At 40.1% G+C, this 22,829-nt stretch overlaps 1 protein-coding gene across 12 annotated transcripts in view; it reads left to right on the top strand.

Annotated features, from left to right (window-relative positions):
* The first annotated feature begins 566 nt into the window (after positions 1-566).
* akap13 (A-kinase anchoring protein 13) overlaps positions 567-22,829 on the top strand; it is a 119,232-nt gene continuing 96,969 nt past the window's right edge. For 8 of the 12 annotated variants that reach the window (XM_084380847.1, XM_084380856.1, XM_084380848.1 and 5 more), the window contains exons 1-2: positions 568-830; positions 22,150-22,193. In XM_084380847.1, the coding sequence (XP_084236973.1) occupies positions 22,161-22,193 (33 nt within the window). In that variant the 5' untranslated portion in view covers positions 568-830; positions 22,150-22,160. Of the gene's footprint in view, positions 831-22,149; positions 22,194-22,829 lie in introns of all 12 variants that reach the window. The other 4 variants (XM_084380850.1, XM_084380851.1, XM_084380845.1 and 1 more) reach the window with 2 other exon arrangements.

Genomic DNA, 22,829 nt, shown 5'->3' with positions numbered 1-22,829 from the left:
GACATCCTCTCACACAATGTCCTGCCTACAACACTATCTGATTGGTAACATGTCACACGATTTTCATTTTTTCTTGATTTTATAATAATTGGTATTGGCCCTGATGAAAACATATCGGTCGACCGCTACTTTATACACCTATAAAATGAATCAGAATCAACACACAGAGTAAAACGGAAAACAAGACATTTGAATGAGTCCTTACAAAACGTTTAACAACACATTTATTGTAATAATTTCCTCTGATTTTCTTTGTTCGAGGACATCCTTGAACCCAGTCTCCTGCATCAGTCAGCGCCATGAAGTGTATAAAAACGTGCTTGCAGTTGCTGCTTTTATTGTGAAAAACTCAGACAGGATGATGACACATTGTCGCTCGCTTCACACTGCCGCTGAAGACACCAAGACGCTTCCTCCTTATTTAGAACATTACATTCATAATAATAAAACTTTACCCCGAGTTTAAAAAAAAAAAAAAACTGTAAAAAAATCACTAAAGTTGGTTTGGCATACTTCACCTCCGAGAATGCACTTCTTCTAGTGTGTAAGTGAACTCCTAAACATGCAATGGAGGGGCTTATAATAGCCCTCGTGCAGACTCCTCCCTCGGAGTTGTCCTGGGAAACACTAACAACTGTAAGAAAGTGCACTCAGTCGTCCTGTTTGTGAACGGGGAGACCGCCGCTCATCCATTTTACTCCACAGCACTAACTTTACAACATCCCAGAGGACAGTTGGGCCCAGCTCCGAACCCTGCCAGTACTCCCATCAACTAGGAGGATTATTATGCGTCCGAAAGCTGCCATTTCTTCACACTGACTGAGCTTGAGGTAAGAGGAGTCATTTCCAGTGTGGCCCGTTGTTAACTGTAGACTCATATGAACACACCGTGGCTTTGCTGCGTGTCTCTCCGTGGTGTTTTTTACACGGGGAGAAGTTGTTTAATGGCTGCTGCCGGCCACTGGGTTTATTAACTTGTTGCTCGGTAGCCATGACATCCTCTCCCCGAGCCTGTAGGGCCGATGTGGGAACTTCTCACGTTTCTGTGAACTCAGCGACAGCGACGAAGAGCTCGGTAATGTCCCGCAGAAATGTAAAATGATACCGTACAAAAGCAGCCAAAGAAGGCCTGAGATATTAGCTACGCAACATTTAAAACTACAGGAGGTAAAGGAGAAGTATGCTAACATTAGTAGAAACTCTCTCGCTAGCGCATATCACGTTACGGCCATTAATGGATATTTAGTTAAAAAAGCGCTCAGCGTTATTAAATGCGACATGATGGAGTTATTGCCATTAAAAGACATAAACATGATTACTATTACAGGCAGGAGACATGATCATTTTTTATCATTGTACATGTTTGGAAAAATCACGTGATGTTGAGTCACTCTGCATGGCCATAAAATCAAACTGGAAAGTTTTTAATTGAAGTCATTTGAGGAGAAATGTGACTTATTAATAGCTTTACATGATTAATCAGTGAATCAAAAATTGCACAGCTCCATGCATGATCGAAACAATCTTTATATAACTCTGCTGATGGATAAAAGGCAAACTGATATACTGCCCAGCTTTAACTGTCCATATTGGATGGATTACATTGCCAGTAGTCTAAATAAACCTTAAATTAAAGGGGCACTATGTAGTTTTGAAGAAAAGAAACTCAGGATTTCAATATTAACAATTTGTAATGAAGTAATAATACAAACTCAGAAATATTTATTTTTTACACAACTGAATAAACAAGCTGTTCTCAGAGGAAAAAAAGGTCCCAGAACACTGTTCGAAGCTGGAAAGGTGGCAGGGTCCGCCACATAAAAACAAAGTAAAACAGCATGAAACTGTCCTGTCCTTTAAGGTCAGTTTGTTTATTCAGTTTATTCAGTCATGAAATCAAAGAGGGTTTGTTTATTTAGTTTGTTTAGGCATGATAAATCCATCAATGATGATTAACATTTCCTCCCCAAAACTACATAGTGCACCTTTTTAAGCATAATAAAATCATGATAAGGTTGTGTATTGGCAGCAAAGACTGAAATTCAACTGCACAAGCTTTATTTTATGCTAGTGGGAGGATCTGCACACATGTTAAGGGAGACAGTGGCCTTCTAATTCATTTACACTCGCTTGACCTCACCCACTTAAACACGTTCAAAGGACCAGGCGCATAAACATGGCAGCCCTCTGGTTTCCCACGTTGTAACACACCCTTAAGTTCGCTCAGAAGTCACATCTTCCTCACTTCCAGGATCACTTGGACCGTTTCCCACTCAGGCAGAACTTTAAACTCCTCCAGTGCAGATGCTCAGAAGATGGATTACTTGAAGAGAGTCAGATACTTGAGGGAAACTTGTGCTCTGACTGTAAAAATCCAACATTATGCCGCTATCCAGTGTCTTTCAAAATGATCTTCTGCCTACAATTGACACTGATCTGACAAGAGATTGAATGCTTTACACCCGCACTAACACCTACGACAATAACATTGGATCCTTGGATCCCACACTAATGTTTGATCTTCAATACAGTGTTAACCTGTAATCTGAGAAAACAAGCCCAAGGTGAAGGAACAGCTGGAAGGATTTGAGTATCTCGAGCCTCTTTTATTACCTCCTACCTCACAGAAATGTTCCTTTATTTTCTGTCAGAGTATGTGGATTATGAAGACTGGACACAGTTGTTAACAGTCCTCCAGCTCAGTGGCAGGACCTTTGTAGTCACTGCTTTTGACTCATTTTGTGAGAAGCATCTGTTACTCTCGCTGTCATTGCAGATAATTCTTACAGTCATAGTTGACTCAGTACATCTGACTGGAGTCTATCGAGCAGTCCAGTCATCTTCCTTTTCTGTGAGACCATGTAGATACTTTTCACTGTGCAAGTGACCTGTAAATCAGAGCCACTGCCTTTGACTGGAGCAATTCACCATCCTCCTACTATATTCTGCAGAGGAGGTGACAGTGTGAAAGAAGGAAATAAACCTGTTATGACTACTTCCTCAAGCTTTCAAAGGTGTGTCTGTTTAACAGTAACACTTCAATTACTTGAATGAATTTTTAACTCGAGGATTTCTGGAAGCAGCAATTGCCGAGATCGTGTGGTGCCTGTGTGACGTCAGTCAGTTGGCAGTTGGTGGCTTTGCGACACCTCCGTAACAACAATACATGAAAGCGAAAAGGGAATGATGTCTTCTGAGACAGTAATTATAACACTCACTGTTGACTGAATAAAAGGTGGTTGCTATAAAAGTAATGATATGTACATACTTATTCATTTTCTAACATTAGGCTAACTTGTTTTGGACATTATGATGTGAACTACCTACTGTCTCTGGCTGATGAACCACTGCTGGGTGAACATATCAGTAACTGTGCGCCACTTGTGATAATTTCCAGGAAAGCTGCCACCGACACCCAGTGTACATCTTTGGTATTACAGCAAATGCAAGCGCTTTCATCAGTGGGCCATAGGCTCAATCATCATTGTGTTACCTCAGCGATAGATAGTGACTTAACAAATATTTATTTACATGAAAATCTTAGAGATTATTACTTTAATGTCTTTGCTTAAGCTTCACCGTAACACACAGTTCCAAACTGGGAACTTCCCATTACAGCTGCAATGATCTGCTGGCTACAGAGCAGCTTTACTGAAGACTGTTAGCTTTTTGTGCCTTGATTATTAGCCCGTTGGCCTGTTGTAGAGTGAGCCGGTCCAGTAAGTCCTTAGATTTGAACTACTAACCAACCAGGTCATTGACAGTCCTCTGCCACATTTCAACTCTGTTCTTTACTGCCATGATATACGTGTATGTTTGTGTAATTTGACACAATTTTTAAAAAAATGTACTTTTCATGGCCTGGTGATTTAAATGCATAGTATGTCTTTTCTGCTACTAGGGGTCCCTCAATCAAAACAATAAAAACAAAGAGCCCTGACACACCAATGTTAGGGCCGTCGCAGAGCATCTGTGGCTATAGTCGTTGAGTTGAGTATAGTCACATTCACCGACTTCTTCACTGTCTCACTCTGCTGAAAGTTATAGCAACAGGCGACCAAAGGGAATGAATTATGACCTTGAATAAAATTTGAACAATGTTGGTAACCTTTGGGATAATGTAAGTAGACAGCAAAATCTATATTATAGGTCTAGCTGTTTTGAGAACATTTCAATGCTAATATGTTCAATATTATATATTTAGTGGACAAAAGGTTTAGTGCTATAACTCAAGCATCAGTCTTTTAAAGTAGTATAGTCTTAAATATCAGGATCTTCATGCTGTTAGGGTATCACTGGATATGTAAGTCTGTAATCATGATCTTATTGTGCAACGAAATCCAAAAGTAAGAATTCCATTTCTTTAAACAAAAGCTTATTTGTCTAAACTCTCTGGGTGTCTCTTCCAGCAAACTTTAGGCTCACTTGTGAGGCTGTCCCAGCCAGAAATATGTGTTTAGCTCCAACAAGAGACAAATGAAAGAGGAGTTGGCCTCCCATTTAGAGTACTGTAAATTACCATGAGGATTCTTCTGGCTCCAAGCTGAACCCAGCCAATTTCTCATCTTCACAAACCCCCTAATTTAATGATGATGGAGGATATGCACAGTGTCAGCCTTGTAATTACACTGTATTTAGTATAGAATGGAAGCATTAGAGGAAGTCTTACAGGTACTAGTTCATGTAGTGCTGTCTCAGGCATGGGTTTTGTATGCCTGGGAGGGCGGCTGCTGAATTCCCTGCTGATACTCACAATAAAGCCTTGACTTAGTTTTTGTTAAGACTGGAATTGCTGGAATCCTCTCAGCACGCCAAACAGCAGCCACACTCGCTGTTCCAAAACAGCAGCCATCTCTGCAGCTTGTATAAATGTTGTGCCCCGGAGTAGTGTCTCTCTCTTTTCTCTTGGGACTTATCAGGCAGACTTTGTTGTTAATTGTTACTGTGCCTGTGGTGCCACCACTTCTTTGTACAAAGTAATGTTCAAAACTTTGCCAGCCTGAAGTTGGTCTTAAAAGAGAACGTGACATTTGACAAATCTCTCATGTGAAAATATGCAGCAGGTAGATAGGATGGTGGTTTGAAAGATTATCCTGTTACCAGTGGAAGCGCAGGGTGTCATGTGAAATTTTGGATACTGAATACTGAAATTAAACCATAGTAGAACTTTATTTAAGCTAATTTGTTTAAATGTTGATTTAAAACAAAACGATATAAATGATAGAGCATAGTACAAAATGATTGACATGCAATAGATTTTAATTGCTTGTACAACACAGCACATCAAAATCACAGAATATACAGATTACACTGACAAATTATCGGATACAAGTAGATTGTATAAAATAAAAGGGAAGAATGTGGATCCAGGAGGAAGACTGAGCAGGCCGAGGTATCGCAAAGTGATGCCAGAGCCATGCAACGTCCTCTCCATCGTGGTGACCTGGAGAAGGACAGGCCACAATATGATTAACAAGAAAAACAAGATGATAAACAAGAAAATATCAGAATGTATGCAAATTTTTATTTTACAGAAGTACAGATGCAAGAAGATTGAAAAACAGAAGAGAGCAATGATCCATGGGAGCCCTAGGATTATGACATGCTTTCTATTGATCAAATTGGATCTTGTAATAAAGTGTAATCATTCAGAAGTCTAATAATGAAAATGTTCTCCCCAAGTTGTCAGACTTCATTGCAATAACAACAATGTGTAAATGTTAGAAGTCTCCATATGGACAGAAATAAACCTTTGTGTGCAGACCCACCAGGAAGCAAATGCAAAACAAACAGAACACAGGGGGGCTCAAATACAGCGATGCAAATAGATACTGGCAAAAACTAGATTGTCAGGGTGGATGGGGTACAAACTAGCTGGGTTATTTACTGTTGGGCTCAAAGCTCTCTGGAAGAAGTCTCCTGTATACCTACTGAAATCTGATTTCACTATGTATACAGATGATGTTACTTACCTGTGAATGCAATCCAGTCACGCGCTATGTGGATGCAAGGTACAAGTAATACCAGGTATAAAGAAGCCCCCCGAGCCTCTGTGTGCTCACTCAGGGCTTTCTGTGCTGAGCAGCGAGACAAGGCTCAAGTTTGTTCTTTTTTTGTCGACCACAAAGTAGTGCAGAGATATCCTCAGGTGTCTGCCCTGCAAATGTGCTGCTCATACTGTGTGTATGCCACTTACCAATATCATGTTCTGATGTATCTCTGCCATGTTACTCAGGGTGTAGACGAGTCAACCTGGCATGACTGAAAGGGGATTTTTGTAGTTTGAAGACTTTAGCATTTATTTCAGTCAAACATACTATGGGATATTTTCCCCAAAGACAAATTTAAATTAAAATCTGAAAAATCCAGCATGTTGTTCGAGAATTCTTGCTTTCATCTGGAAAACATGTTCAGATTCCCCAAACAGCAAGTCTCCTCTGTGCTGTTGTTTAATAATGCATTCTGCCCCATACACAGTAAATTAGAAAAATTGTTTACCTTTACAAGATAGAAATATTTGAGAGAAGAAAACAGGGTAGAGAGAGATATTCCACGAATGTCCCCAGCCACATCAGAACCAGGGACATTGCGGTTTATAGTCGGCATCTAAACCCCCGAAAATAAAGAGGCACCACAAAAAAATATAATTTAAGGCTTTTTCAAAAAGTGTGACTCATTCCTTCAACTGATTAAAAAAAGAAGTCTGTTGGAGTGATGTAAAAGTAAGGTACATTAATAAGTTAAGACTGCTCTACTTCAGTAAAGCTATGAGGCATTTGTACTGTCCTTGAGTATTTGTTTATACTGCTACTCCACTAGATCTATGAGAGAAATGGGTGTTCTGTATGTTTTATTACACTAAATGTATATATCAGCTTATGAAATCAGATGGAAATAAAATACTTAGTATAAAAAGCTGCTAAGATGAGCGCCAGCTCCGCCCAGGTGCAACATCAAAGCACTGCTTACATGAAAATGTACTGACAGGGACCGTTTTTCATAATTAGTACTTTCACTTTTGATATTATGAGTACATTATGCTATTTACGGCTGCAACTAACAATTACTTTATATTGATTTATTTGTGGATTATTTTCTCCATTAATAGATTAACCATTTAGTCTATGAAACATTGAAAAGAGCTCATCGTATAGAGTCCAAGGTGACTTCTTCAGATGTCTTGATTTGTCTGACTACCAGTCAAAACCCCAGAAAGATAAAATGTACTGTAATGTGAGAAGCAGCATATTCTTGGTCTTATTTTGTTCACCAAGACTTGGTGACTTGGTGAATAAATCAATGCACAGATAAAAAATGTGTGGCTGAGGTTGAGCAGCTGTTGACCGTGCTTTTTCATGGTTTTTACATCGACACCAAATATTGTCAGCTGCCCTCTTTGTATACTGTCCTAGCATGACACTCAGGATTATTTTGTATGATTATTTGAAAAAAGCGATAGGAGTAGTGTGTAACTGCACATGCTCCAGACTACAACACTTTGAATAAGGGTCTGTTTAGAAAGCAGAGGCAGGACAGTCGCAGCAGACACCTGACCTGCGGCCTGTAGGCTCCGCCTCTCCCCTCTGACATCAGGACTTTGATCTGCCTACTGTCTGTGTTAGCACAAAGCCATATTTAGCTCAGTGTAATCAGTGTGGTGAGAGCTTGCATGCCCGCTACTGAGGATACCTGCCTAGTATAAACACACCTGCTCTCTCTGATGGATTTAAAATGAATTTAATGTGCACCTGATAGAGCCTGCCAGCAGCCGTCGTCCTCAAACAGACTGGGTAAGGTTTCCATTGATGCCTCAATGTCCTGCTTAGTTAGCCGAGACAAATACCTTTTAAAAGTTGTCCCGCAAGTTTGAGGTGACAGAGTTAATGAAACCAATCAACAAGCAGCTTTTAGGTTGTAGACAAAAGCATTCTTGATTCCGGAGGTTTTCTTCCTTGTTTATGTTTTGATAGCATTCCCCAGGGCAAAGTTTCACAGTGATGAACCTACTGTGCCTAGCAATGTGCGCTTCCTGTGATAAAGCTTAATGGCTTTGATAACGTGTGACCAAAGAGTCTACTGTTAAATTAAATCATAATTAGGCTCTGCTTATGGGAAATTCTATATTTTATATCTGCATCCACATTTCCTCCAAAACCTTGTTTGTTAAAGCTATGAATTAATGCCTAAACTGTAGTCGATGTAAATTTACCTGTTTTTTTTTTTTTATTTTAACACAAAAGTTCCTCCAAATGCTGAAAAAGATGATCTATTTTCTGACAAAGCTTTCCCATTCACAAACATTCTCTGTAATATTGAGTACGATCCACTTTGCTTGCAGTTCTTTTAAGGTGGTCTGTGTGTTACTGTTAACTTCTCATCTTAAACTTTCTAAGTTTGGCTCACATGGTTGCATTATGCATGTAAAAGCTGTGATTGGTCACATGTAATGGGTGTGCTGGGTATGGAGACAGGGACCTGAATGTAGGAGCTGAAATTGTCTAATTTTGTGAGAATGTAGCCTCAATCACAGTCTGTATAAAGATGCATTGTGATGGACCACATGGTAGTTACTTTGAATGGGGTACTTTTAAGACAAAAAGTATTGTACAATCACCAAGTTGGCAAGATCAAGATAAGGTCAAAAACGAAGATATAACGAAGATATCCTGACCTTCAGTCATTAGATTTCCCATAATGCAACTCAGTGGCTTGGTAAATGCCCACGTCTTATAATATAATATAATATAATATAATATAATATAATATAATATATTATAATGTAATATAAGCCATACCTCCAGACTTAAGAATGTTAAGTCTCAAGGCCATGATGAGATGACTCTGATGACATCTTCTTTATGATGGCTGAACTGATCTTTATGTATAAAATAGGTGTAGTGTCCCTTTGAAACAGCTGAAGCATGTGGCCAGTTGCTTAAGTGATACGTTGATGTTCTTAAACAAGCAACAGTTAGCTGTAGAGGTTGACTACTTCAGCATATATTTAAATCACAAGTATTAATGTCACTTCGAAGTCCACCCATTTAGCCATTTCCTGTTTGAGAAATTGAGCATTCTTGTGGGCTGAGATGCCTGTTCTGTAGACCGGGAACCAGTGGGGGAAGTGGGAGACTCATGCAAATCACTGGCAATTCAGTTCCCAAAACCACTGTGCTGGCTTTAGTTTCTCACTTCTTCTTCAAATCTGAACAATTTCTAAAGAAACAGAGTGGGTTGACTTGAGTCATCTGGTTGCAGAGTAACACTATGGAAAGACCCCAGAGAGGTCACCAGTACATCACTGAGTAAACACATAAACACATGCATATTTGTGGGCAATTTAGAGTTTCTGATTGACCAGACTTGCATGTCTTGGCTTCTCACGGAATGAACCAGACCTGAGACTTTCCTGCTATGAGACAATAGTACTAAAAACAATACCAGTAACAATCACTGCTCTGGAGATGTACATACTTTTATTGTATATGTTTTTACATTGCCCACTGACACAGTTCAATTAAAGTTGGTTTATTAATTGATAAACATCAGCCATTACTGCGGTGTGGGTGATGTTAATCTGATCAGGCCTGCTGCGAGGCTGAGGTTTGCGCTACTCAGGATTCTCTGGTCCAAACCTCTTACCTCCCCAATGGGACGAACAGCCACTTACTTTTTCTTAAACTGTGACGTCTAATCACAACTCTCTCTGTTTTATTTGCTTCTCAGCTCCCATTTTGTCTTCTTTTCAATGTCAGTTTGTTATTTCACACACCATGGCTGAATGAGTAAGTGCATTGAGTTGACAGTGAAATACCATATTGATCATCTTGAGAGATTTTGTAGCAGTGTCTGCTTCAGTAAATAAGTTGAAATCACCATAGCTCACCTAGCTATCGCACCCCAGACCCTGTGAAATATTGGCTCGCCAAGTGCAACTGAATTTAAGAAGCAGAAATCACCCTGTTGAGTTTGTAATATGTTCAACATTTACACAAGGTAAAGGTAAATGACATATATGTCCCTCTGCAAGTTTCAGGGACTTATTGATTTTTTTCAGTGCAGCACAATTAATCAGAAGCCATGAAACCTTTTGAATATCCCACTAAATATTAGCCCAAGCCTGCTCTTTCTGATAGGGTCACCATGCTAACAGTGTTGCTCATATTTGCTTAAAAGAGAGTTTGACATTTTGGGAAATTTTCCCTGTTCGCTTTCGTGCCAAGAGTTAGATTGATGCTACTCACCTGTCTGTATGTTAGGTATGAAGCTACGTCAGCAGTCAGGCTGCTTTGTTTAGCTGGGCATTAAAATTGAGCTAGCCAAGGTTTGCTCAAAGGCAATAAAACCTGCCTTCCAGCACCCCTAAAGCACACTGATTAACACATTAAATCTTGTTTGTTTTATCTACAAAACCTAAAATGTAAAACATCTCATTGTTTTATATGGGTTATGTACCAGTCGTTTTCTTGGCCGGGACCAGTACTTTTTACTGGCCTAGAAATAGTTTGGCATATAACCCAAAGTAACACTACAAAGTTTTTACATGTTGCTGTTTTTGCACAATTTAACCAGAAGATGCAACATGTTATTAAAATTTAGATGTGCTTTGGACAGAGCTAGGATAGCTTTTCTTCCTGTTGTCTTTGTGCAAAGCTAAGCCAGCTGGCTGCTACCTTCATACTATACGCCATATATTGTTTTTTATCCCAGAATGGTGAAGGCATGGCCAGTCTGAGTCTAACTGTGATGGGCATACCCTGATATTTTAAGCCTAACAAATTTAATTTCTAATGCCAACTAACAAAGGCAAACAAGTACGAGCCAACAGAACAGGTCTCCAGACTAACTCTTATCACCACTGTCCTTTCTTAACTTTCTTAGTCCTGCTGTGTGTTTAGCTTCATTAGATCTTAGCAGTGTTGGAAATTTTTCTGGGTGGTAGATTCAAAATTGTACCAGCCACTAAAAAATGTTTTACCAGCCACCATTTTGTAATTGTACTTTTGTGCAACATTTATCTTAGTTATAAAAAAATCAACAATACAACGTGTTTATTTAAAATTCTTGCTTATGGGTATCCATTTTTAATTCTCTGTATGAAGAAATGCACGGTATAATGTCTCACTATGTGCTTTGCACAGTTTATTTCTCTATAGAAGTAAAATGTATGTCCTTAAAGAACTACTCAACTGAAGATGGCCACTATCACTTATTTACAGATGTTGTGTTGTTACTTTGGCCAGGTCATCAACAAAAAAGCGAACAAGGACATTCACAATTTTGTCCATGTTGAGAATTAGTAGCTTCATCAATTTTCATTTTTTCTTTAGCTTTTCAGATAGATGTCATCTAAACACAGGGGCAAGGCCATGTGTGTTTAAATGGCTGGCATGCTAATTTGAAATAGACAGCTTTGTCATGGCAGTTTTGTCTTCAGATAGCTTTTTAAACAGATCGACCAGTGGCTGAGCCATTGTGAATGACAAATAATGTTCTGCTAACAATTTTCACACATGTATTTTTTGGTCGCAAACACAGTCGGCCATTGAATCCACAGTGGCAGCTGTAGCCGTCGTTCCCGGTAACGTACTCGTATGACAGAGTGCACAGACTGAAGCTTTGTGACTGGCACCTAATTCATGATGAGCAAGCCCTTTCCTCCCGCTGCTGCTGTACAGTAGCTTCTTCGAACACATGCTGCAGAAGCGAGCAACTGACTCCCTCAATTTGTGGCACCAAGTGCTGAGTGGCTTCCGATCTCCACCATAGTCCTCTATCCATGCCCGGCGCTATCCACTCTTAACTCCTCTCTCAAGTAAGGCTGTAACTTTGCCAGGTTTAATAAACTTTGCTTCCATTTTAGCGGAGTTGCGGGGCTACCACACCGCAATCATGTTTCTTGGCGAGACCCGCCCGACTCTGCCTCTGATTGGCTAGCACACGTTGGTTGGCCTCATACCATTGGTGGGTGGAACTACCCCTTTACTATGCTGAATATGATTGATTAAACCATGTCAAAAATAAATCCCATGTAAACTTTTCTAAAATACTACTAAAATAGTCATATGCCCAAAATCCGGCACTACACTGGAGTACTGTAAGCTCTGGGCAGACTAGCAGCAGCACAGGCGTATTGCTGCCCTGACAGGTCAGTTGTATAACTCAGTTGAATGCTCTCTGTCTTAGAATCTCCTGTCCAAATTGCTAACCCGCATTTGGCCAGTGACGGGACCTAATTTCCCACCATGGATGTCAGCTCTGTTAGCTCTATTAGCTCCGTAAGCTGTAAGATATTAGCTCAACACACTCCAGGACTCTAGTGCCCACTGGCTGCTAACAACTTACAGCTAACTAGCTCTCCTTCTGCCGATTTCAACAGGGATTTTTTGTTCACAGTGTAGCATCAAGGAAAAAATAGGGTAAATCCCACATTGATGTTTACTGTGTCCTTTAGGATGTCAACCTGTCATGCTTGCGTAGGTCTTGCACCAAGTAACTAGCCAGTGATAGTATTAATAACACAAGAAGATGTGCTCTGTTATAGTCAGTGCTCTGTTAAATCTGTCAACTGCTAAGCGATATAGCTATACATACATGCATACAAACATACATTCAGCCATTCGTCCCAAACACATTTTCTATCGTCCCCAGGATGATGGGACTCTCTTAGTCTTTAACCATGAATCAGAGACAAGGGCATGTCATGACTTCATAAATCTTCTTATCTAACTCTCTGCAAAAGGGCACATAAGCAGGTTTCCCCAAATCTCAAACTATTCTTTTTAAAAATGTCTAAAAAGCACCTCATGCCTTTATGGTGTGGAAACAGAGGGGGAGGGGATGGCATCAAACCTGGGGAGGAGCGGTGATCAAGGCCCAGGCCCTGATTACAGGCTGGCCCCCAGTGTGCCTCACAATAAGATAATGCTATCTGCGCCCACAGGTATTTGGTTTCAGTGGAGAGGGTAATAACTGTCACCAAACACTGAGGAGACCTTTCATCCCCCAGCCTTGTGTTGTCAGCCAGCGCTTGTGTGCAGTCTCTGCACAGAGGCAGCTTTTGTGTGGCAGGGTGAGGTCACGTCACCATGATGGCCTCATATCTGTCCATAGACACAATAGCAAGGTTTGATTAAATCAAACAGCCGTGGCTATCTAAATGGTAGTCAACATGGTGTGTCCAAGTTACTATGGTGGCGTTGTTGAGGAGATGACGTAGCCCCGACTAATCTAGCCATGGCCCAGAAGAGCGTAGCTGATAGTGAACCGTAAAAAGAATCACACAAGGGTTCAGCACATAGCAGACACACTTTGCTCCCTCTGAGGTTTTGTGCTACAGTGGATGGCAGTCAGTGCACGTCATGTTGTAGTGGTAGGCCAGTGACTAGTGGTTAACCAGGGGAGAAAGCACAAGAGGTTAAACAAACGTCTGAGTTAAACATCAAACCCAGCTGAGCCACACAGACCCTTAATCCTCCCTCAGTGTTCCACATTTCAGGGATGTGATTGCAAACGTTATGTATCCATTAAGGAAACCAGCCAGTGAATTCTTCAAGAATTTGACTGACATGGTCTTCAGGAATTTTAGAGGTCTTGCGTTATGAGTCAGACGTTGGAATGAAAGTTTAATTTGGACAGAAAAGGCAAACTAGCCTTTCAGCCAGAAAATGTCTGGTTTTATTGATGCTTTATTTCTGCAGCCATTTTAGAAATTCGATTAAATATCCATCCAATGCGTCAGTGCTTCCAAAACTAATAAAGACAATAAAAAAGTGTAAGACATGGAATAAACAAGTTGATAATAAAGGATAAAAGACAGTTGGACAGTTGGACATGAACTCTATCTCTCACCAGGCCTTAAATCAGCCTGAAAGCTCTCCCTGGCATGCTTATCTGCCATTTGGTGGAGGTTTATATCCAAAGCTCCTTACTTTAACATGAGGCCTTACATCCAAAGCAAGAGTGACCCAAGTGGGCATTGAACTTACAGTAGGAAAACCAACAAAATTCCATGTTGATTTTTATATGAAGGAAAAGGTGCCTCTAGCGGATGTTTTATGATTGTTTGTCATATGCATGAATCTAAAATAAAAGATAGTCCAAAATAGACAGAAAGCATAAGATATTCAGGCCAGGCTGTCCTTGTCTAGTTTATACCACAGGGGGAACGCCTGCTTAGGTGAAGTACATACTCAGTCCTGCCCCTCTCTGAGACTTAAGTCCTGTCTCTGTTGTCATCATGGAGCCCTTGTGTTGGATGACACCTCAGGTCTATATTGGGCTTCTGTCCCTCTTTACAGGTGTCTCCATGTCCTTGACTGCAGCTCTCTATGCACAGTCAAATTCAAAAAGCTTCATGAAGAAGCAGCCCCAGGTAACTGTTGTCCCCATAACACAAATCCGCATTGACATTCTTCAAGTTAATTAATGGCCAATGGGAGACTTTTGACCTAGAAAAACTGCAGTATGAAGCTTTGAGGTGATAAAACACTGCTGTAAAGTTGTACATTGCCATATGTACATTGAGTTCAAACAATGTGACCTGTTTCATCTCAAGTCTCTGCATTGGATTCTGCACACCGTGCATCTGAGCAGCTGCTCACTTCCACTTTCTGCTTTTTTGGCTTTATCCAGGGAAGGTTTGATGAGCCTTGTGCTCTTTTTCTGCAGCAGATGTTAAGTTCGATACCCAGGAGCTGGTTAGTACAATCATATTATATGCATTGTTAAATGCCAGTTGTTGAAATGTTATTCGTACATTTTTTTCTTCCTTATCTACAATTGGGTGGTTTTCACTCTCGTGCTGCTCCTCTGAGCTCCAGGCTGCTGAGTCTGATTTGCAGGACAGGCGTGATAGCTGGGTTTGCTGAAAATGTTCCTTGTTCTGTGAAGGACATCTGATCAATGATTTCACACAAACTATTTGCAGTTATTAGCAGTGATAGTTAGCAGTGGCAAGAGGACGTGCCATGAGATACAAGTAGATACAAATTAGTGTATTAAAATGGAATAAAATTTCAAGCATTTAAACAAAATGTCATGTGGATTTATCAAGTTCATCATGAGAGGCAGTGCTGACTATGGTCAGTGTGAAAGTTATCTCCCAACGTAGATATGATTTTGTTGATAAGATTAGTACACACAACCATTCACTGAACTAAGGTGTGTTAATGACTCTTTAAATTACTAATTGGGCAATGCTATGCTGTCAGTGGGCACGTAGATGATGGTTGTTGGGTGGAGTTCGGTAAGAACCTTTGGGTCATTCATAAAACCAAACTGCTTTTATTGCCTGAAGTGTTTTGGTTTTGAAATACTCAAACAAGCAACTGATGACCTCTGACCTGCACCTAACACGTGCATTTGTCTTAGTGGTTTAAAGAGATGTGGCCTTTGGACAGGAGGACTTGGATGTTCCTACAGGAAGTCTCTGATGCCATCACGAGCCTCCAGTTGTCTCTGATCTACCTACTGTTTATTGTTCCTACCACCAATTCATTGTTCACTTGGGTGTTATAATGTGATCGGATTAATAGTGAATTCTCTTTGATGTGAAGGATTAGGAAAAGGCCTTGTGATGATAATATGCCACAAAGTGAATAACTGGTCCGTTTAGATTCATACTTGCATTAGAAATCATATTTTCATGACTTCAGAGGATAATGCCAAGTAGTAGAAGATTTGGATTGTACTTGAGTGCTTCAACACGCATGTATTTTTTAACAGTCTTGATTCAGAAGAGCAATGTAAACTTGTATGTACTGACAATCATTAAATCTGCCAGAATGGGACACAAACAACAATGTTAAAGTGCTATAGAACTGTTCTACTATGAATGAGTCTCCATTTGTACATGTGTGAGTGCTGTGATACAGTTCTACATTTCTACATCGTTTGGCATTACTTGACTGATCTACAGGGGGCAGTAACATGCTAAGCTGTTCATGGGCCTGCAAAGACAGGGAAGAAGAAGACCGCAAACAAGTGAACATAGATGTAAACAAAACTATATTTGAAATACTTAAATTGGTGTTGAAGGAAGTGCATTCAACACGTGTTAGACCACAAGGATCATTCACACAGTACGTTTTTGTGAGCAACTCTGACTGTAAATGTAACTTGTTTGTCAAGAAGAAAACTCCACAGGCCCCCTTCAAGTTCAGTCAGAATACAGTCAGGTCTGTGACAAAGGTGCCGTGAAGCTATTCCTGTGGCTTACTGTCTATTGGACTCATATTGGTGTTTTCTTGACTGTGACATTTACCTTCATCAGGTGCACCTCTATCTAGGGAGGATTATGGAATCATGTGTGACTGCAGGCTGAGAGTCCCAGCAACAGCAAGGATCTCTCTCCCCAAAAGAGACTTTGGTTGTCACAGACAAAAGCAAGACATTTACTGACAGTCCTGCAAGGAAAGTGTTTTGGTTTGTGTAACACACCGTAATCATAGTTTGTCCTGTACATGTGGTCGTGTTGGGGAATCCTCGGTTGAAGATTGGGAAGGGTGTAGGAGACGGTCTGATTAATGAGTTGTGAAACTAATCCTATTCATCCTCCCATTCATGCTGCAGTCACATGGCTGTAACGGCTTATTCTGATAGCCAGGGGACCTGTGGAAGCCATAACAGGTCCATTCACAACCCTGACTCGGCATATCACCCCTCCTACCCCAGCATTGAGGGGGTTTTTGTCCCTTGATTTATTGGTCCATTTGTGACGACCGTGCACTTGAACGTGGCTGATGCCCTGCTTCTTTCTGGCCTTCCTCCTGCTGAGGAAGAAAATCCTGTTTTTTAGCAGCCGTTCAAAGGGAGTTTCTGCCATAATGGAGACTCTTAAGGAGCTCAGCTAAAGGCTGGCTGCACCCAGTGTTTTAGGTGGAGTTAATGGGTTGTGTAATCTCTATAAGCAGGTGTCGGGTGGCCGAAGGGTGAGCTTAAGGGGTGTCATTTCTCAAGGTTCTTCTGTTTCCAAAGAAGGAAACTTAGTTTGGTTTAGATACATGGTCTTTTCCTGTATGACATGGGTGGTTCTTATTTACCAATCTTGTGTGAAGAAGCAGAATGGTTGTTTGATGGCATAATGTAGAGCAGATTTTGAGTCAGTTACTGACTGACAGTAGTTTTACTAAAAATGTAAGTTTCAGTTACGACCATACCTTTCCTAAGAATACCGTATAACTTAAAGATACAATATGTTGATTTTCTGCATTAAAATGTTTAAAAATGTTTTATATTCTGTTGAGTTGTGAATTTGCATCATCCCAAATTTTCCCTAAAAGTTAAAATCCAGAGAAATCAGTAAATTTACTCAAGATTACAATGCATTTCATTTAGAAGGAATATTGCGAACATAACCAAACATAATGTAGATATTAGGGATGCAACAATATTCAATATTTTATCGAACCGTTCAATACACAAAGGCAAACAATACAATGCAATACAGTACAATACAATACTACAATAATGTTTGCTTTTTAACTTGATTGGATACTGCATATGTTTTTTATGGAAGGAAATTAAGATAAGTGTTACATTTTTATAATAAGGTTTGTGGTTTGACTATAACTGCTTTTAATTATTTTTACATGCAATATTGCCTTTGCTAGTGTGAGTAATTTTATATTAAGATATCGAAACTGTACCGTTACCGTGGCCCAAAAACTGTGATGCATACCGAACTGTGGGAAAACTCTACCATTGCATCCCTAGTAGATATCAAGTCGTAGATTGATTTTCATCAGCAATGGTCGTTGTTTAACAATAAAGTCATCAACTCCAATGAACTCACTCTACTAACATCCTTTTGTTTTAATTAAGAGACCCCTAGCATCAGGAATTTCATACTGTGTGTTTAATATTGTCCTCGGTTTAGTTTATTTACATTTTGGTTTTGTAAGAAAAATTGGATTGGATTCGAGGCAGTCTAGTGAACAGATATCAGACCTGTATTGAGGAGTATTTTTAATGTTAACATAGCATCAAAGGACTCCTTGCCTTGTGAAAGAGTCTCTTGTAGTGAAGAACACAGAGACTTCACACCCAACTCTGTGGCACAGCATGTAGCCTCTTTTAGCTCATTGTTTTAGTTTGGTTTGATTAACCATTGGTTGAATACCACCTCTCTTAACACCAAAATAAAACAGTTCTCAGTGGGTCCCATCAAAGCACAAAACAGCAAAAACAGAGCCAACATCTCGCGGCTGCTGGTGAAAACAAACATCTAGCAAAAATAAAGATAAATATGCAGATAATTTTTCAGGACTTTGTAGAGACCAAATCATTGATGCCAGACTATTGGATGTTCATTTGTCAGGGGGTCAGAACCCTGACTCTAAACAATTATTTGCTAACCTTAACTACTTTATTAGCAACAATAACTTAGTAGGCCTGTGTTTATGTGCGTTTGTTTTGCAGTCAGTCTGTAAAGTTCCTTTACATTGAAAGTTTAATTAGCCATATGCACATGACCAATGCATTAGTAGGTCCTGCAGTTTTTGAATTTTACTATAAAAAGACTGACTTGCACTTGCATTGTTTGTTTAAAAGTGTGATAAATTGCTTTGTGTTTATATAAAGTATTCTGTGAATCGTCCACTAAGCATTAATATTTGTCTCTTTATTGATATACCAATGAAAACACATTTAGACCATACTAGGACCAACACAGTCCCTCACCTTCCTCCTGAGATGTGAGGACATCTTCGCTACTTTAGACTAAACTACTAAACTAGCTTAGCTTGACAATCATACTAAAGTGGAAATTTTTGAAGTACATTGTAATGATGCAGGCCTTTCCAAGAACCCAAAGCAACTAGTGGTGCAATTACATCCTGTGATGATGCAGTATACTGAATCAGCTTCCTCTATGTGTAACTTCCCTTCCTGCATCATATCAGTTAAAAAAAAATCAGAAACAGAAGGGCCCAAAGCGAAAGGGAATCATGTGGATAGCCACATGGTGACCCAGTGGTTAGAGGGTTAGAGTAGGCAGCTTGTTTTGAAATAGGCAGAGGTTAAAGGTCACGAAAGCTCATGTGTTGAGCTATGATAAGTTCCACCTGCACACTCTCGTTATCTCATTATCAACCAAATGGCAGCTAAAATATAAAATATAAGTTGTTTAAATGTTAAAAAATGGCACATTCTGTTGCAAGCTGTAGCGTTAAAGAATAATTAAAACCTGCACCTCCAGTTTGTTTTACTGACTCAGACTTTTACCAGATGAACTGTGAGGCCATTTATTCTGTATAAGCATATGTTTGACTGACTCATTATTGCATTTATTTTTTACATTTCTGAAATAAAGTTGCACAGCAGAACAAATGTCACTCTGCTGCCCACCTTACTTTAAGGGATGTCAGAGTATCTCTAGAAAGGTATGGTGATATCAAATGGATAGACATTTTATCTGAGGACACACCTGCAACACCCCTGGTTGAACCCCCTGAAATTGTGAAACAGTAAATGTAATAATTTTACACATACTCTCAACATTTTATCATAGCCAGACGTTTTGATATAGTTTCAGATGCAGGCCCAAAAGTTACCCTGACTCTTTGGGAAAAGCGGGGTATTAACACTGGCGTGTTCAGCTGCCAGGTGTGACTGTGCAGAGAATGTAAAGCAGGTTGGCGCTGATAAAGGCCACAGAAACCTTCCTTGCATGAATAAATGTTATCAACTCTGTCCTCAACAGTGGAAACAGTGAATGTAGCAACGCACCCACTTCCTACCAAATATTTTCTTATTGTGCAAGGGGTTAGGCCCACTGTTGGTCAAAAAGATGTCACATGAACCTGCAGAAGTCAGAGATCAGCATGATCAGCAGAGATCCTGCCCATTGAAGCACCCTTGTGCAAGACCCCAACCCATATCTGTTCATGTACTGTGGAGAGAGAAGCAGCAGATGACAAATGTCCAAAATACCAAAATATAAAAGAACCAGTGAGCCTGTTGGGGACATTTTGTGAGAGTCTTATCAGTCAAAGTTGTGCTAGTGGTGAAGAAGCTGGTCCCTGGCCCAGTGCACTTAAGGCAAGAGGATTAGACTCCAGAGTATTATTAGAGCTACTGATTATCCCCTTACCTGATCCGCCTAATTCTAGCTCGAGACTATTTATTTAGCAGAAAAGAGGAAAAATGTTTGGATTGGGCTATAGAAAGTGAATTGGACTCGTCGCGCTTCAGCACTCTGTCGAGTCCAACATTGACTCTTTTGGTGCTTTCTGCTGAACTCATTAGGTCCTGGCCTTTTGTTGCCGCCTCCCCCGCTGTGGGGTTCATGTGATTAATGCACTGCTGACCACTGAGGCCAGCAGCAAGGACTTGTTTTAGTGCCAGGGAACAGCAGACAAAAGAAAATTGTCTCTCCAAATAACTGAGGAGAACTCAGGCTCTCAAAGCCGAGCAGTCCCTTGACTCAATGATGAATGCAAGCAGGCCAGTATCTGTTCAAGGAAGTTCAACAGAAAGGTTTCCAATCCATTTGTCCTTAAGTCTATAGCTGCGGTATGTTTGTTTGGATGTAATTACACACCCACTGCTTCTGACCTTGTGCCCAGAAAACAGCTTTGAGGCCTGCGTCCCAGACTGGGAGTAGGGAATCCAACGTGAACATGAGCCGGTAAATCCTGCTAACTGATCTTCCCAGCATAAACCCATGAAGAAGAGGCAAAGTAATATGTTTTGGTGTTCAAAATCCTTTGTCTTTCTGCTTGGTGAAGAACTAACGGGTGATTTGAAGAGGCAGGAGCGAACAAAAAGTTTGTCATCATTGCCGCTGTCTTTGAATAAACGAGCACAAATAGGGACCTGGCAGCTGTGGTTGGATTGTGTGTGTGTGTGTGTGTGTGTGTGTGTTCCCCCGTGTGATTCAGTGTGTGTTTGTTCTCCACTCATGCACTATTAACCTCCCACAGAGTGTTGGGACGATTGCCAGGGTCAAGCTTAACTGTCACCTTGTCAGCAACAATGTTCTGATGCTGCGAGAGCTGGTATACATTCATTTGTTGAAAAAAGACTCTGTTATTTAGAGCAATTTGTTTGCAGGGTTTTATTCTAGCAAAACACTCCGTGGCTCATTTCAAGGAGAACAACAGACTTTTTAGAAATGTGACCTAACTCTAATATCTGATCAAAGGGTCTGTATCGGTGTCCATGATAATTGTGAACGAGTTGCAATTGAAGAGCAATATCCAAAGCATCCATAGTGGAGGGATCACAAGGAAGCTTCTTTTGATTCTGATTTAGAGGACTTCGATGTGATCAACGCATCTGTATGCATTAAAAAAAAAAAATTCTATACACAATTTATTTTTTCTCACTGTGTGACTACTTGCTGCTTTTAAAACTTTTTAATGATTCATAATTAAAATACACAGATGCTTTTACTTTTATTATCTTTGGTCACACCAAAGCTGGGAGAGGGAGCCAAGATGGCAACCATGTTACACGACTGTTGTAACATCTCCCAGAAATTCCGCTCCACACATTTAATGTTGCTACGATTGAGTGGCAGGAGGGTAGCCTAATGTTTAGAATTGGGTTTTAAATTTCGTTATTGACCTTCCTCCAGTTTGTCCAGTTCCAGTTAAGTTCGGTCCAGTTTATGCTCTGAGTGACTACTTACGAACGGATCCATAATGTGAAAGGGGGCTCTCATGGTGAAAAATCCAACAGGGCAACTGTTTTCAGTGACAATACTTTGACATAGCCTACCCACTTTACGCCACCTGCCAAGCAACAAGCCAATGGTAAACAAAGTTGGCAACCAACTGGCGAACACAATGGAGAATTCGGCAGCTAAAGGGTCATTAATTTCCCTTTAGAAGTTGGTGGAGAACAAAATATAGCTTAAAGGAAGAGTGAATATTAGATTTAGGTGTGGTTGGAGGTGGCCAGAAACATGACTTAAAATGAATACTCATGTTGCTCCATTAGTATGCTTCAGCTGCTAAATGGGCAGTTAACACATCAAGGTTTTAATATATAAATATTGTTTATAGCTTTTTGCACTGCTTTAAGTGGCTAAAAAATAAATTGATACTAATTTAACACATAATCTTGTTTCGTGTCATAGCATATATTCAGTAAAACATTCTGTACTGTAACCCTCTAACATCCCATTTGTTCTTCTCTTGACAGTGTCCAGGGACATGAAACTCAATCCACAGCAAGCTCCATTATATGTAAGTATCATTATTCTTAATACTTAATACTTACATAAAAGCTCTCTCTTCATTGTGCACAGTCGGTCTCTTAATGCTCACACACAATATTAGTCCACCCACACAGGTATTTTCATTTTGCCTATGTAGACGTCGTCTCAGGTTTGTGTAGGTGTGTGCAGTGCGTGAAGGTCAGTTTGTTGCACCTTGTGGGGCGGGACTGCTTACGCCTTTTATTATTCGTAATAGTGTTGTAAATGGAGTAAAATGACCTCATGTAGTTCCTGGAAGAGCTTGGCCTCACTTCCACCCAAGAAAAGGTCTAATTAACAGGAATAACTGAAAGCAACTGCGTGGATGTTTAAGGCCAGATACTAAAGAATACAACATTAGACTGCATGCAAATCAACTGGTTAATGTTTTGCACTCTGCTCACTGGCCTCTATTATGTATTTAGTGGTCATGTTTTGCATGTTACCAGTTTAATCAAATTAGAACCACTTGATGGACTGGAGATATTACAAAAATAGATCCCAAAAAAATTGATTAAGAGATGACCATCATGAGACAGAAACAAGACTACTGATATGAAACCATGAAATTGTACTTCCTCAAAATCACTAAACTAAGAGAACTAAAAGAACATCTACTGTGTCA

Source organism: Pagrus pagrus (genome assembly GCF_965226575.1).
Source record: "Pagrus pagrus genome assembly, chromosome: 1".
NCBI lineage: Eukaryota > Metazoa > Chordata > Actinopteri > Spariformes > Sparidae > Pagrus > Pagrus pagrus.
This window is presented reverse-complemented; position numbering and strand designations above follow the sequence as displayed.